This window comes from Dermacentor albipictus, chromosome 6 (genome assembly GCF_038994185.2).
Source record: "Dermacentor albipictus isolate Rhodes 1998 colony chromosome 6, USDA_Dalb.pri_finalv2, whole genome shotgun sequence".
In the NCBI taxonomy this organism is placed as follows: domain Eukaryota; kingdom Metazoa; phylum Arthropoda; class Arachnida; order Ixodida; family Ixodidae; genus Dermacentor; species Dermacentor albipictus.
Genome location: NC_091826.1, coordinates 131,653,742 through 131,668,801, shown reverse-complemented (window position 1 = coordinate 131,668,801; position 15,060 = coordinate 131,653,742). Strand labels below are relative to the sequence as shown.

The window sequence follows — 15,060 nt, the reverse complement described above, 5'->3', positions numbered from 1 at the left end:
CCAACCCCATATCACCCCCAAATACAGATTGGCCCGCCTCCACAACACCGCCAAATTTATATTGGCCCACTCCAATACAACCTGCAAATCGAGGTTGACCCACCCCCATATCAGCCCCAAACTAATGCCGGCCCACCCCTCGATCACCTCAAATTTAGGATGGCCCACCGCAAATCACACCCCAATATAGGTTAGTCCACCCATCACCTACCCCCCCCCCCCCCAATTCAGCTTGGCCCAGCCAAACATCACCCCCATGGTTAGGTTAGCGCGTCCCCATGTTACCTTCAAATTTATGTTCGCCAACCCCCATATCATCCTCAAATTCAGGTTGGCCCACCCCCTATAAGCCCCAAACTTAGCCTGGCCCACCCGTCTATCACCTCAAATTTAGGATGGCCCACCGCAAATCCCTCCCAAATTTAGGTTAGCCCCCCTACCCCCCCCCTCCATTCAGCTTGGTCCAGCCCCATATCACGCCCATGGTTAGGGTGGCCCACCCCCCATATCACCCCCAAATTTAGGTTCTCCCACCCCCATATCATTCCCAAATCCAGGCTGACCCACCTCTATATTCCCCCAAACTTAGGCTTACCCACCCCTATATCACCTCAAACTTAGGTTGGGCCACCCCCATATCAGCCTCAAATTCAGCTTGGCTTACTACCATTTCACCTCAAATTTAGGTAGGGCCACTCCCATATCACTGCTAAATTCACCTTGGCCCAAATTTATGCTGATGCCACTTCCAACTTCAAGTTGGTCACCCCAACACTTTTTATGAAGACCTATATATTTATATGGGAAATGCGTCAAGCTTTTGGCGTTACAGGCACGATATTGCACGATTTTGCTACCAAATTGCAGGGGTACTCGACAAAGAATGCTGCCCATTAAAAGCAAATGCACCGAACGAAGGACATTTACTCAAATGGTTTTTTACGGCCACACCTACGGATTGATACCACTTGGCTGTAGGGAACACATTGACAGTAGCTACTAATCCAGACGCTGCACATCTCCTAGTTGGTGCATTTCTTATTTGGATGAATATTTAAAAATAATTAACGTTCGGGCAGCGACTCCGCCTAGCAGACCCTGTGTTCCACACGGATGTTGCATAGGAAGTGCACTGGCGACCGGGTAACATTGTGGCACAGCTGGACGTCATTCGCTCGGAGTGTGTGCCATTAAGGACAGCCGAAAGTCGAAGAAAACGGACCTTCCAGAAGAACGCAATAAGAATAGCCATCTTGTTCTTGCAGGTTCCACGCTACAAAGCACGAAAGTTTTTTTTTTTTCGTAACACAAAGCCATGCGCAAGCTTCTAGTTATGTTGTCCAATTAATAAAACCTTCATAAAAGCGATGACTTAACAAATGAACACGATACTGCTACGTTTTATGAAGGAAAAACAGAAAGCATAATTTTTCAAGAGCACCACTGGAAAACCAGAATCGAAAGCAATTCTTGAGTTTTGTGTTTATGCCATTTGGTAGGAGACTATGAGCCCTATGCGGCTTTCAAGAAATGCGCTGTTGAGAAACCAAAACCGAAAGCAAATCTTGGGTTTTGTGATTCTGCCATCTAGTGAGAGACTACAAAACTAGGTCCTATGCTGGTTAAAAAAAAAAACCGCTGTGAAGGGGGAATCGAACCGCGGCCGCCGTGATGCGGGACGAAAGGTGCTCGGTATTCTACCACTAGGCCACGGCTACCGAGGCTTCGCCGAGGGGTACGCTCATGTTGTTATAGATACCACGGCAATTTTCACGACAGTGTTACAAAAATCGCTTTCGGGAACAGTCTTACGCCATATGTGGAGAGCCGAGAGAGGCATCAATCGAAAGCTGAGTCTCCGGACTACTTACGCTCCACTGCGTATTACGATAGACTGGATAGTTTTATTACAGTCATCATTCTTGCCTCAAAAATCGAGCACAAATTTTCGTCGTTTCCATAGGCTTCCATTGCTAAAACTTTAACTGCTGTGGGAACAAAATTTTTACGTGCCATAGAGTGATCACTGCATTTGGCTCGTGTGGACTGTCTTCCAGAACACGTTTGTCACCTGCGTTTTTCAATAATCGGCCTGCAGCTTTTGTTATTCGCGAAAAACCCGCTCGTTCCATTGAAAACGCGCTAGCTTCGTGCCGGGCCCGCTTGGGGCGCTAGTTGGTACGTGTCCAGAAAAGCTGGATATGGCCTGCTGTCCCCATTAAACGTCGTCAGTCCTTTTTTGAGGCACGTGATGCTATAAATGAGCTTATACTTTGCGACTCATTTTTTTCTTGCGTCACCTAGCAAAAGCTAACGGCAGGCCAGGCGCGACAGGTGCATGCTTCATGAGCCAGACAAGCCACCGAAGCCAGCGAGGACGGTTGCGTATGTGAAGTTCCGTCTGTTCAGCGACCCGTCTCTTTTGTATGTAGCATATTTCTTGGGCTCTCGGCGTATACTGGAGTTCTTTCTGCACTTACCACGGCAACTCTGCGATATTGTACGATGACAATGTGAGAAATATTGTTTGACAGTCTACGACACCTTTCAAGCAATTTTGGCTTATACGGCACGGAACCGAGACTTGTGACGAAATTAGGGAAAGACAGCTCGGCCGTCCTGGCGTAGTTAATTTTAGTTAATAACTCATACTAGCCGGGAGATGTTTGCGACGCTTTCTATGAGCACCAACATTATTACAACCTGTTGCGGTAGTTCTTGGGTACACTCGCCTCTTCTGGCTTTGTGACGCAGTTAGCGAGAAGTACCTCGGCCGTGTGACGCAGTTTCGCATGTACTGAATCTTACCGAGACAAGTTTTGGCGCTTTCTCTTGCCCAAAACATTATTGCAACTAATATAGTTAACCTTTGGTGTACTGTTTGAGCACAGGGACCGCGGCCGGCTTTCTGACTCAGCGAAAAGCAGCTCGGCCGTGTGATGCACTTTTGCGTCTACTGAATCTCACCGGGACAAGCTCGCGACGCATTCACTCTTCCTCAAATTGTTGTGATTAATGTTGTAACTTTTTGTTATGATTTTGAGGCACGCTCGGCTGTGAAACATTGAGCAAAAAAGAAATCCGGCCGTGGCGACAATTATTTTGGCGTTTGCTGAATCTCAGCCAGACAAGCATGTGACGCTTTCTCTGGCCCCACTACATATACCTTCTTTCAGTGCTCAGGCTTGTAGAAGACGCGACAAGCGATTGAGAAAATTGATAACACTGAAGTGTGTAGCTTGCGTCGGCAGAACGCGCAAATCTTAACGACGAGGAGCTCAAACACAAACTCGAAAATTCTGCCTTCTGAACAAGTAACAGCAGGCTTTGCATCCACGCACTTCTCTTGAGTGTGACGTAATAGTTTTGCGGAAACCCGCAAGGGTTCTCACCACCTTGCAGGTTTCCGTAGAACTGTTACGTCAAACTCTTGCCCTTGCTGCTGAGTTGTTGATAAATTCGACTTCACCTGCCATCTGCCAGCCGCCTGGTTAGCTCAGATAGTAGAGCGGCTGCCCCGGAAAGGCGGTGGTCCTGGGTTCGAGTCCCGGACTAGGACGAATTTTCTTCAACTGCGAAGCTTTTCTTTCGAGGAACCGGTATGAGTTCCCTTTGTAGCACTTAGCTACGTTTGGGTGGATATCTCACTTTCCCTTTATTCTCTTGAGTCTGAGTAGAAGGCATTCTGCAAGCGTCTAGCATGGTCTTGCTTAGGGCCCGTGTTGTGGCTACCTCTGTGGATATAATGCACTATCGCGTGAGCTGAGGCCAAGTTGTTATTGAAACGCGCAGTTTCCCGTGCATTTGTGCTCCTAAAGTGCAGGAAATAATGCCTGAGAATGAGGGAATGCTTGGAAATCGGATGTTTTCTTCATAATTTATACTACCGCTTTGAATGAGTCGCGTATTTTCGACGCCATGTGTGTAAAAGAGAATTGCTTTTGTTTTTAATGTCGTCCATTCAACAGTTTCGCACGTTTCCCCTCTACTTGCAGTATTCCTAAAAGGCTAAATACCAAAATGACACATGCTTACAATTTACTCGTTTCAGCTGATGCCGTCCGGTGGAGCTCTGTAAGGGAACTACTGCTGCTTACCTGGTGCAACAAAATGGGATGAATGCACAAAAATCCGGAAAGTGCATTTATATAGAGTGAAATAAACATTTCCTCATTTACAAGGCGTTTTGGGTCTACTTCATGAAGTTGCACGTGGCACAGATTCGATGGAGGCTTGAAAAGATCGTTCGCAATCATTTTGAATCAATAAACGATTCCGCACTAAGACCGCGCGCAAGCGCGGTCTTAGTGCGGTCGTTCTACTCTACTCGTTCTACTCGCGCGGTCTTGCGGTCGTTAGCGCAAGACCGCGCGAGCAGGAAAAGCAAAAAATAAGAAAGAAAGAAAGGGCGCCGAGTAGCCCAGGCGGCGTAGCTCGTGCCAGCTAGTGTTCAAAACGCGCGCGCCCAAAGCCGCAACGTGAGGAAGTTAATCCCATCGGCTTGGTGCGCTACAGTAAATTAGGCCGCTGATGCCTAGGGGAGTGTCCGCTCTTCTTCAATGCCTTTCTCTCTGCCGCCGGCCGATGCAACAGCCGGGTCTCCGACGACGGGAGAGATGCGGCGACAGAAGAAGAGGGAGCGCGGCGCGAAAGCCGCCGCTCCGCTACTCGAAATCGGATGCGACGATTTCGGTCACATCCCGAATATCGCGCCGATGAAGCGGTGACGAAACGCCAGCGACTTGCAGAAGTTCTACACAACACATTGTACATACTTCAATGACCGAGAGTTCATCGCTTTTTGGGGGCCTAACGACGACACCACGCAGAAAACTTGGCCGAGTCTCCAAGCATAACCATGCGTAAACTTAGCAGAACCAAGAATAACCTACGTGAGGCCACCAACTTCGCTGTTTACCCGGTCTTTGCGCCGCTAGTGCGAAGTTGTCCCAGAGTTTTTTTTTTCTCTCGTCCTTTCATCTGCTGTTATATAATAAGCGTGTGGTAGCATGCTAAGACTTTTATTTTGACATACCGGTTAGTGGAGACAGTTTCCTCGTGATACATGCCTGGAACTTGTGTGCCTAGTGGCTGGGTTATGCAGTCTGAATAACATGGGAGTGCCTGCTCAAGATAATATTGCCCCAGGCTATTGGCCTGGATTAACGCAGCACCAAACCTTCGGGCAGTGTGGCTCATGGGGCCCAAAATATCATATAATCTTTTCTTTACTCTAACGCGAGAGTGGCACAAGTCTCAGCATTTCTGCTAAGCCCATATGGCTTAATCACAGTTAAGGCTTTAATTTCGCAGTTTGAACATGGGCCCAAGGCGAATAATATACTTTACTAAGTAGTGAATATTTTCAATTAAGCAATCCGACATTGCATTTTCACGTGAAAGCAACCAACATAAAGTAACGTGCAGCTCTTCAGGTAATCATTCCGAACTGTCTGAACACCGCTACGCATTTTATATGATTTCGAAAATGTTCTTGTAACTGAAAGAAAGCACCTTGTGCTGGCTTTAATAAAGGTAATCGTTGTGCAAGTGCAAGGGCCCCACCACATTGTAACACTGCGCTACCAGATGATATACTTGCCTTGTACCAGTTGGCTAGTTTCGGATCGTGCGTGAACTCGTTGGCCTTCTTCACGAGGCCCATGACACCGATGGAGGGGAAGCTGGCATTGGCGAACAGCTTCTCCGTGGCCTGCTTGAATGCGGAGGACCGATTCTTGGCATCCGCGTTTCCCGACAGCAAAAAGTCCAGCATTTTCGGCGAATGACTAAGACCGAAACGTGTGTGCCTGTCACCGTTGTACAAGGTGGCAGCCTGCAAGCACCGTGACACTCGATGGGCACACACAAGCAAGCAGGAAGAAATGGGTGATTTCGACCTACATTCTCTCGATGGCTCCATGAAAAGCCCAAAAGCCAGAACAAAAATGGGTATAAAGAGGTCGGTACGAGTTATGCACTTGATCTAGCCATAAAAAAATGCACGAACTGCGAACAGTAAGCGATTGCAGAGACAGATCACGCAAATTCCATTCCCAGAGGGTGCGCTGACTGTGCCTTTGAGTGTGGCATTCTTCTTTGGCATATGCGAGTGGTAGCACAATATAACTTGAAGCGTCCTTTCAAGTGCAATGGACATATTATTGTGTACGTTATCAAAAGAAATGGCCCAATATGTTGAACAAAGCACTTGGCGATTCAAGTTAGTCGGCATAGAATAATTTCAAAAGCTGACAAGATGTCTGCGCAAAAATATATTCACAGTATTATGTTTACTTGCGATAGCATCGTGAATAATGATGCAGAAGTACTTTGTACATATTTCTTTGTGGTGTGGCAGCAGAGATGCGGCAAAATAAAAGTAAGAGCGGCTATCCCAGTGGTGTTAAGGTTAACCATGCAAAAATAGTAAATGCGCTAAACCACATGCAACAAACATGTACGCTTGCTGTGTTCGGAATATTTCATGGGTGCTGCCGTTTATCATACGAGTACTAAATTTAGGATTGAAGGGTGCAGCCATCTGTGAAAATGGTGCAGTCTTTTTTCACCCCAGCTAGCACAAAGGAGATAGTAGTCTGCATCCATGCAGATTTGCCAAAACAAAATGAGCGTCTGAAAGGCGCACTAAAGGATCCGTGCAGGCCGTTTAGAAGGTGATAAACAGTCGTATATCATTTCTAATATCCGGCGGACGCAAATATTCCTAGAAGTATGACTCCTATTTAAATCACGTTAGAAAAATACTCTCTTAAAATGGGATTTTATGAGGCCATTACAAGGCTTTTAAACATCCGCATAGAATCCTTCTACAATGGGGATTTTGATAGCCATTTGTTTATTTACATCAGTTTCTTCCACCATCCTGCCGTCTGTTACGTTTGGCGTCTAGCACCCCGTGCAGAAAGGACTCTCGCCCACCATGCCTCATCAAAACGAAGTGTGACTTCCTAATTCGCCATGGTTGTCTCGAGTGTATGCCGGTCTGGCGGAAGCCCCACAGTGTTTACAGGCCCGTTTGTGAGTGCGACTTTAGAGGGACCCTTTCGTCGAACTGTCAAGCTCTACGGGGGAACTTCCGCGAACCAGCAACGCGCAAAAGAGGACAAGCGCCTACAATTTCCGGACCTGAGGCTTGGCATAACCGGAGGCGGGACGACCTTTTTCCTTGCAACAGGCTTGGTATAACCGGAGGCGGGACGCCCTTTTACATGCAGCGGCTTGGTATCTACGGAGGCGGCACGCCCATCGACAAACTAGACTCTGTGCCTGTCATATTTCGTCGACAGGAGCAAGATCCTTCTAACGATTTTAGAGAGCCTATTTAAGGAGCTCCGAAACGTACTTTTCATCACTTCATTCTCTTCTTATCATCTTTCACTAACCTTTGAATAAACCATGCAAGTTTCACACTAGATATCGTCTCGTCCTTGCCTGGTCGCCATGGTCTACCGGATGCCTGCAGCCCGCCGACAACGCCACGCTACCCAATAGTAACGTCGGTCGAGCTTCGATGAACAGGCGCCGCTAGAACTCGGCAGCAGTGCGATACTCTACCCTGGAGTGCGCAACAAACTGGATAGCAGCGATTGGTATACGCAACCCTGGAGACCCCAACTTGGACGACAACCACGAGATCGTAGCCTCTTCGTCGTGGTGATAGCGTTCGGAAGGAAGGTGTCTGGATTCATGACTGCATATGGTAAGTGCACGGCTTTTCTTCACTAAGATATCACTTGGCTTTACGTATATTTTGGAAAGTACAGTGCAGTGATTTTTAACCGTTGACGAAAGTTTTGGGTACGTCAAGGTTGTTACTGAGTGAACAGTTAGCAGCACTAAAGGCTGTCATGAACTTGAAGACACTAAAGAAGCCGGAATTGCTGAGCTTGGGCAGAGAGTTGGGTCTCCAAGTTGCCGAATAAATGAGAAAGCCGGAGATCATAGAAACAATGGAAGCGATCGAGGCAGATGACGATTAACTAAAAGAATACCTAGAGAGCATTGCAGAGAAAGAGGAAGCGCGTAACCGCCTAGAGGAAGAGGAAGAGCGTAAGCGCCTAGAGGAAAAAGAAGAGCGCGAGCGGCCAGCACGTGAAGCCGAAGAAATTATGGAATGCAGTTCGCAGGTTAAAAGGAACCCAGCATAACACAAACCCGAATACTCTAACGTTTGATGACACTGAATACAGTGAAACTTCCTTGGCTAATAAATTCAACGATCATTTTTTACTTGGTGGTGGGTCATCCTACTCTAGTGGTTCATTACTGCCACCTGAAAGATTTCTAAACCACGAGACTTCCAATTCTATCTTCCTATCACCCTGCACTGAAATGGAAGTGTATACCGTTATTAAGGCTTTAAAAAAAGATACTGCAGCAGGGACTGATGACATAAAAGCAGGACCAATCATATCAGTTGCTGATGTTGTCTCGGCTCCATTATGCCATATCTGTAACAGCGCTTTCGTGAATGGCATTTTCCCCGATTCTATGAAAATTGCCAAAGTGATTGTATTGCATAAGGGAGGCTCTGTCACTGATTTAAACAACTATAGACCGATATCCATACTACCTCTTTTCTCAAAAGTGTTGGAACGACTCGTAAAGTGCAGACTAACTAAATTTCTAGATAAAAACCACGCCCTTGTGGACCAACAGTTTGGCTTCCGTGAACACAGATCTACTGAAATGGCACTTGTTAAGATCAAAGAAAAACTCCTCAGTAACATCGAGAACAAACTATATACGGTTGGTCTTTTCCTGGATATTAGAAAAGCTTTCGACTCCATTGAACACACCATCCTATTTAATAAACTGACATACTACGGAGTTCGCGGTGTGGCCCTGAAACTGATTCAAGATTACTTCACTACCAGACAGCAATACACGTGTTATAATGGGTTTTGTTCATACAAGAAAGAAATTGCACTCGGTGTCCCTCAAGGGTCAATTTTGGGTCCCCTGTTCTTTATTCTATACGTAAACGATATTGTAAACATACCGCTTACTCCAGACATAGTCTTGTATGCTGACGACACAAGTTTGTTTTTCTCAGGTGACAGTTTACGAGTGCTAGAAACTACAGCTAATAATTGGTTAGATCAACTTTCAGTTTGGTTATCAGCAAACCACCTGCAGTTAAACGTCAATAAAACAAAATACGTGGTTTTTAGGCCTAGAAATAGGCCTGATGACTGTGCTTTTTGTGTGAAGTTCAATAGTTGTGTAATCGAGCGGACTTCAGCTTTTAAATTTTTAGGTGTGCTTTTTGATGAGAACCTGAGTTTTACACCTCATGTAACGAAGATTCATTCTAGCATTTGTAAGTCAATAGGCATATTGTTTAAAATTAGATACTTTGTTCCTACTTGGTTGAAACTCCGCCTGTATTATGCTTTAATTCAGTCTCATCTTAGCTATTGCCTGTTGGTATGGGGGACTACATTCCAATCAAACTTGGATCGATTGATATGTCTCCAGAAACGAGCAGTTCGCTGTGTTGAGAACCTTGGACCCCGCGATCACACGGCACCTTTCTTCATAAAGCATGCACTTTTAAGAATTAATCAACTGTACGAACTTAAGCTCGCTATACACATACGAGGTGAACTCGAGAAAAATTCACTCATCTTTTATCAAAACCACCTCTCAAGTTACACCCAATACAATTTCAGGCATGACCATATTAGAGTTCCATTTTGCAGGACGAACTACGGTAAAAAACAATTAGCATACTTAGTCCCATCCTTCATAAATGCACATCCTAACACGATCACTATCGCGCAAAACTTCAGATCATTAAACTGCTTTAAAAGTGCCATGAAAAAATATTTGCTTTCCCTTTCTGATTGACATTGTGCTAATTGGTTTTTTGTGTGTCTTATGTACAATTATTTTAAGTGCGTTTCATTTTGTGCTTGTATATATATATATATGTGTGTGTGTGTGTGTGTGTGTATATATATATATATATATATATATATATATATATATATATATATATATATATATATTATGTATATAGTTTTTTTTTGTGCTTATATTACTCTGTTGATCCTAAACGGTTTCTGCTTAGAAAGTTGTATAGTTATTGTTGTATTTAATGCACGTATGTTTGCAATGTATGCTATGTACGTCTAATCCACGCTATTGATATGTGTGTATACTATCTGTATGTTATATGCTACCACACTGTTGAGCAATGTATGGGTGACAGGGCCTTAGTCAGGCAGACAATGTACTGCCTTTAGCCTTGCCATCCAAGACCTTCACTGTGTCTTAATCAATGCTGAATAAAAGAACGCGACCGTGTTGCACGCGACGCACTCGAAATGAAGCGGCTAGAGATTGAGCTCCTGAAAGCTCAAAATACTGAAAGACCTAGCCCAGACCACGGTGTAAGAATTTTTTAGGTGTTGACACTGCGCTCGGCGGCGCGACCAGGACTTGTTCGCCGCTCCCTGCGCTTCTCTCGAACGCTGACAGATGGCGCTACGCACCCGGGGCCCCTAGAGTTACTGTATGTGCTACCGCAGGTAGCAGAGTTGCGCGTCTGTTTTATCACGCCGCTAGCGCCTCTATTGGAGGAACGTCATCACGTGGTAGCCAAGCAACCGTGCATTGCGGAGAAGCAGATGTTCGGGCCAATTTTTGTATTTCCCGACGCCGCCGCTGCAGCGAACTGGATTGACACAAGTTATCGCCAGTCAAATTCAAATCCAATCCGGCCGATCTTGCCGTTCGCCGTCCACGTGCGTGCTAGCTGCGTAGCTACAACGCAACGTGCGCAGCGCATCTCACGCTTGTTTCGGCGGCCTGCCTCGTGACACCTTACTGCAGTAATTGTTTTTCTTCCTTTGTAAAACTAGTGAAGGGTGTTCAGGTAAAGACACCTGAACAAACAAATTTTCAGTCAACTGCCTATTGCGTGAAGTGTGTATGAAATGAAATTGATTGACTAACAGCTACGTGCTTTTTGGGCTGTGCTAAAAAATTCACAGCTGGAATATTAAAAGCTGCTGCAAGTCTGGATTGTTCTTTAAATAATGGAAGCACGTAGAGTTATATAGAATATTTAGCTGGAATTACCAGTTGTCTGCATGTGATGCACCACACTGCTTTCACAGAAGTGTCGTAAAAAAGCCAGCTCACATTTTCATGATTATGCACTGCTTGGGTTGTTTCTGAAAATGAAAGAGGTTACTACTAAGTAAAGATATTTAATCTACTACAGCTTATGTGAACCAGGATGCAAGAGGAATGAATGTCGTCATTTAACATACGGTAAGGGCCTAACTGTGTTTTGAATTATTCCCTATAATGTAGCTATGTCAATCCTGTGAGAAAAACTTTCGCTACACTCCCACAGAAGGCTACTTTTGGAATCCCTGCAGTGAAAAGGCACATAATGAAATCACACTTGCAGGTGTAGCTGATATCCATTGCTTGCGGTAGATGGATATGTTCCTACACAAGATCTAATGGGGTACCAGAGTCGAAATAGCAATGGTTGGTCATTGATTCACCAGTAATATTTTAGACTGGCTACATGTTGAGAGCTATGGCACATAAGCAAGTATGAGCCTCATTATATTTAGTACAGTTCTTTTTGTAAAAGAGCACCACTTGATAAAGCTCGCTATATCAAAAAATTAGCACGCGCATATACTAGTGTTTGTTTGTTTTCTCTGGAATTCGCATTGTGATGTTATTGCCAAAAAAAGAGGTAGTTGCGGCTCGGTACTTTTTGTTACTGTTTACATGCTAAAAGAGCACTGCACTGCCCTTAGCAGCTTATTTATCTCTGTTGAAACAAAACCTGAGTGCCAAGCAGTATTCAAGCGAAGGAAAGTTATTAAAGTATCTGATTGTTTATCTCAATTACTAAAGTTTGTCCAGTTTTTAATACGCTATGTTATTTCGAACCTTATACTACCTTGTGAAGTGGCTTTCTCGCACTAAAATTTTGTAGGATTTCCGGAATCTATAAAATAACATCACCATATTCCTTAAGCTTATTCGGTGCGATCTAATCGTTACCGTCGCCGTTCACGAATGCTGCATCTGATCGGCGTATATAGAATACACAATCTATTCTAGATACGCGAGTGCCGATACGTTATTAGGGTGGAGAAAGTGCACAGGTGAATGCAACTCCAAAAAAAAAACTGATATACGTGCTGCATCTTACGCCGCGCGCTAAAAAAGGGCAGCGCCTTTTTCTTCGCAATCCAATCCAGTCAGCTGTTTCGATGCGCTTTGTTTGCTATTAGGCGGAAAAGCGGTGCACAAGCGATGCAAAAGCGCCCACGGTCGATCGACGATACGCTAGGCATGTCGCCTGCAAAAACGGAGTGCGGCTTCGCCGCATAGACTTGGTTGCTTCTCAGGCAAGATGGCGGACCTACGCGCAACTCTGCTACCTACGGTAGCATATACAGTAACTCTAGGGGCCCCTAGTCGCCGAGCTTCGGCAGCCGTAATGCAGATGCCACGGGATCTTTCGGTGCCGCTGCGTGTACGCGTGCTTTGTGAAGTGCGGCAAGACAACGAAGGATTGAAACTGCTGTCGACACAAAATAATTTTGGGCTACTTCGTGTTTTTCTTGCTGAGACTGCATGAATGGGCGGAACAGCAGCGAGGACGCAGCCCTGTGCTGCTTCCGAGCTCGTTATCGAAATGCGTTCATAGCAAATTTTAACGCGATAGCGTTAAGGAGCTCGTGTCGCAGAAAAGCCGGTGTCGTCGGCGTCGGTGTCGGCGTCAGCGTTTTTGCGGCGTTGACCGTGAGCGATAAATCACGGCAGGCACTCCATAAATAAAAAGCAACTTCCAAGATGGTCTGGGTGGGAATCGAACCAGGGTCTCCGGAGTGTGAGACGGAGACGCTACCACTCAGCCACGATTTCGATGCTTCCAAAAGGTACAAACGCGCCTCTAGTGAATGCGGTGTTGCCTTCGAAACGAGCCGTGGAAAGTTATACTGTGGTGTATATAGGTAATTATGAACATGTAACTTACAGAAGTCGCAATTACACGAGTAGCGAAGTGCGTTTCGCTGCATTTCTTCTGCGCTTTCCGCACACGGAGAGCCATCTTGCGGCAAACACAGAAGAGCCCCTCCTCTCCATGTACGGCGCTGCCCCGACAGATGGCGCGCCACGCGCGCATTGGATAAAACCCCTCAATCTCCCAAAGTAGCGCCATTCACTTCCCTCCTCCTCCGCTCGGCGCGGCCTCGACGGTGGCGCCGCCGGCAGTGGGCCTGCCGTAGCAGACGACGGCTAGCACGCTACGGGAGGAAATCCGCGGAAAAGTTCGTTCGAGTTCTGCGGAGCAGTTTTTTCAATCTAGATCTTGCTTTGTCAGTCGGTAACTGGCCTTAAGAATGTTGTGTCGGATTTGCGGAAGAAATAGAGAAAAGCACCATTATTCAAGGCGTATTTAAGGCGTAAAGCGCGCGCACGTTGAAAGTTCGTGTTGCTGAAACACGACACAAGCACGCGGTGTGCTCAGACACGCGAGTAATTACCAGAGTTTCAGGTTTTGACAGCGTGAAAGTATGTGCACGTGGTTTCGTAGGATAATTTACGTGCCTGCAGAATGCTTTTGTTCGGCCGGCGCGTGAGAGATTCCGACTGTCTGCGGTCAGCAATGCCTGGCAGCAGGGCCGTTTCTGTTCCGCGCCTTTTACAGATGTACGTAGCTCATGCACAGGTTGTGGTGGCCATGAGCAACGTTTTCACACATAGGCGGTATAGATAATTTGAACAACGTACAAGCATATGAAATCGTTATTTATTTATTACAGTGCAAATGTTTAGAATTTGATAGAAAAAAAAGAAGGAACTTGATGGGACAACTGGAAAGAGGTTCAGAAAATAATTATCCCCCTCCCCTCATTGGCACCAGCAACACTTTTGTTGAATTGCTAATTTTATCTCTGTATACTACGTGCGTCTGTATTCTTTTGCGTTGTAAGTTTTCACAAGGAAGCAGTGTTGCGTTAACTGGAACAGTCAAGGCACACAAGACAGAAAAAAAGTTGATTCTTGGGTTTTACATCCCAACACCCCGATCTCATAAGGCACGCCATAATGGGGGCTCCGGATTAATTTTTTTCCAGCTGGGGTTCTTTAACGCGCCCCCAATGCACTGGACACGGGCCCGTTTTGACACGGGCCCGTTTTGACACGGGCGTCAAAAGAAGAGGTTGGAGGAGCCGTGGCACTTACTTCACAAAGCCGCGCGTTCTTTGCCACTTGCTCGAAGTCAGCCCGCCCGATCTTGTGAATCCACACTTTTTTTCGTTTTGCGTTGCGCCCGGCGGATGGTAAAGCAAAAAGCTTTTTGCCGTCACTGGGTCTGTTGTGGCAACCGTAGGCGCAGCAGCACGGCATCACAATTAAGCACTCGGCCCTAACCCATTGTATAAAACTACCGCGCTCCTTCAAACCGCCTGCCGTACTTCCGTCGCGCAGGCCCAAAAGTGGGGGTCGCAGCGCGCTGAAAAGAAAAGATATACAAAAGCGCGGCGCCTGCTCTGCGCCGGAAAGAAAAAAATATACAAAAGCGCGGGGCCTGCTTTCACGTGACACAGATTGGCCAATGGGGGGCGGAGGAGGCTGGGGCGACAGGAGGAGTGGAGGAGGAAGCGCCTGGGTGAGCGGGGTGGCGGAAAGATCTAAGAATGGCGCTACTTTTGGAAAATTGAGGGGCTTTAGCATTGGAGCTGTCGCGCTTCGGACTCTCTCCCCTGACAACGCTTCGCCTCGCTCCCTCCACAGAATCAAGCGTCCTTCCTTTCTTTAGATCACTATCTCTCTATCTCTCTGCCCGTGCCGATCACGGCGTTTGGCTGGCGTGCATCATTTCCCCCTCCGGGATACCGAGTTCTTTGGTTCGCTCCGCTTGCTCAGGCGCACGTTTCATTGCTGCGCCGAACGCCGCGTTGCTCGACCATATGGCTCGACGCTCACCGCGTCTGATGCGGGGCGCCTCGTAAGTGATGGCTGCCATGTAGCCCATTGTCTTAC

At 46.4% G+C, this 15,060-nt stretch overlaps 1 protein-coding gene across 5 annotated transcripts in view; it reads right to left on the bottom strand.

Moving 5' to 3' along the window:
• LOC135918618 (uncharacterized) overlaps positions 1-15,060 on the bottom strand; it is a 440,383-nt gene that overhangs the window by 177,034 nt on the left and 248,289 nt on the right. For all 5 annotated transcript variants that reach the window (XM_065452238.1, XM_065452236.1, XM_065452237.1 and 2 more), the window contains one exon: positions 5,603-5,836. In XM_065452238.1, the coding sequence (XP_065308310.1) occupies positions 5,603-5,836 (234 nt within the window). The remainder of the gene's footprint in view (positions 1-5,602; positions 5,837-15,060) is intronic.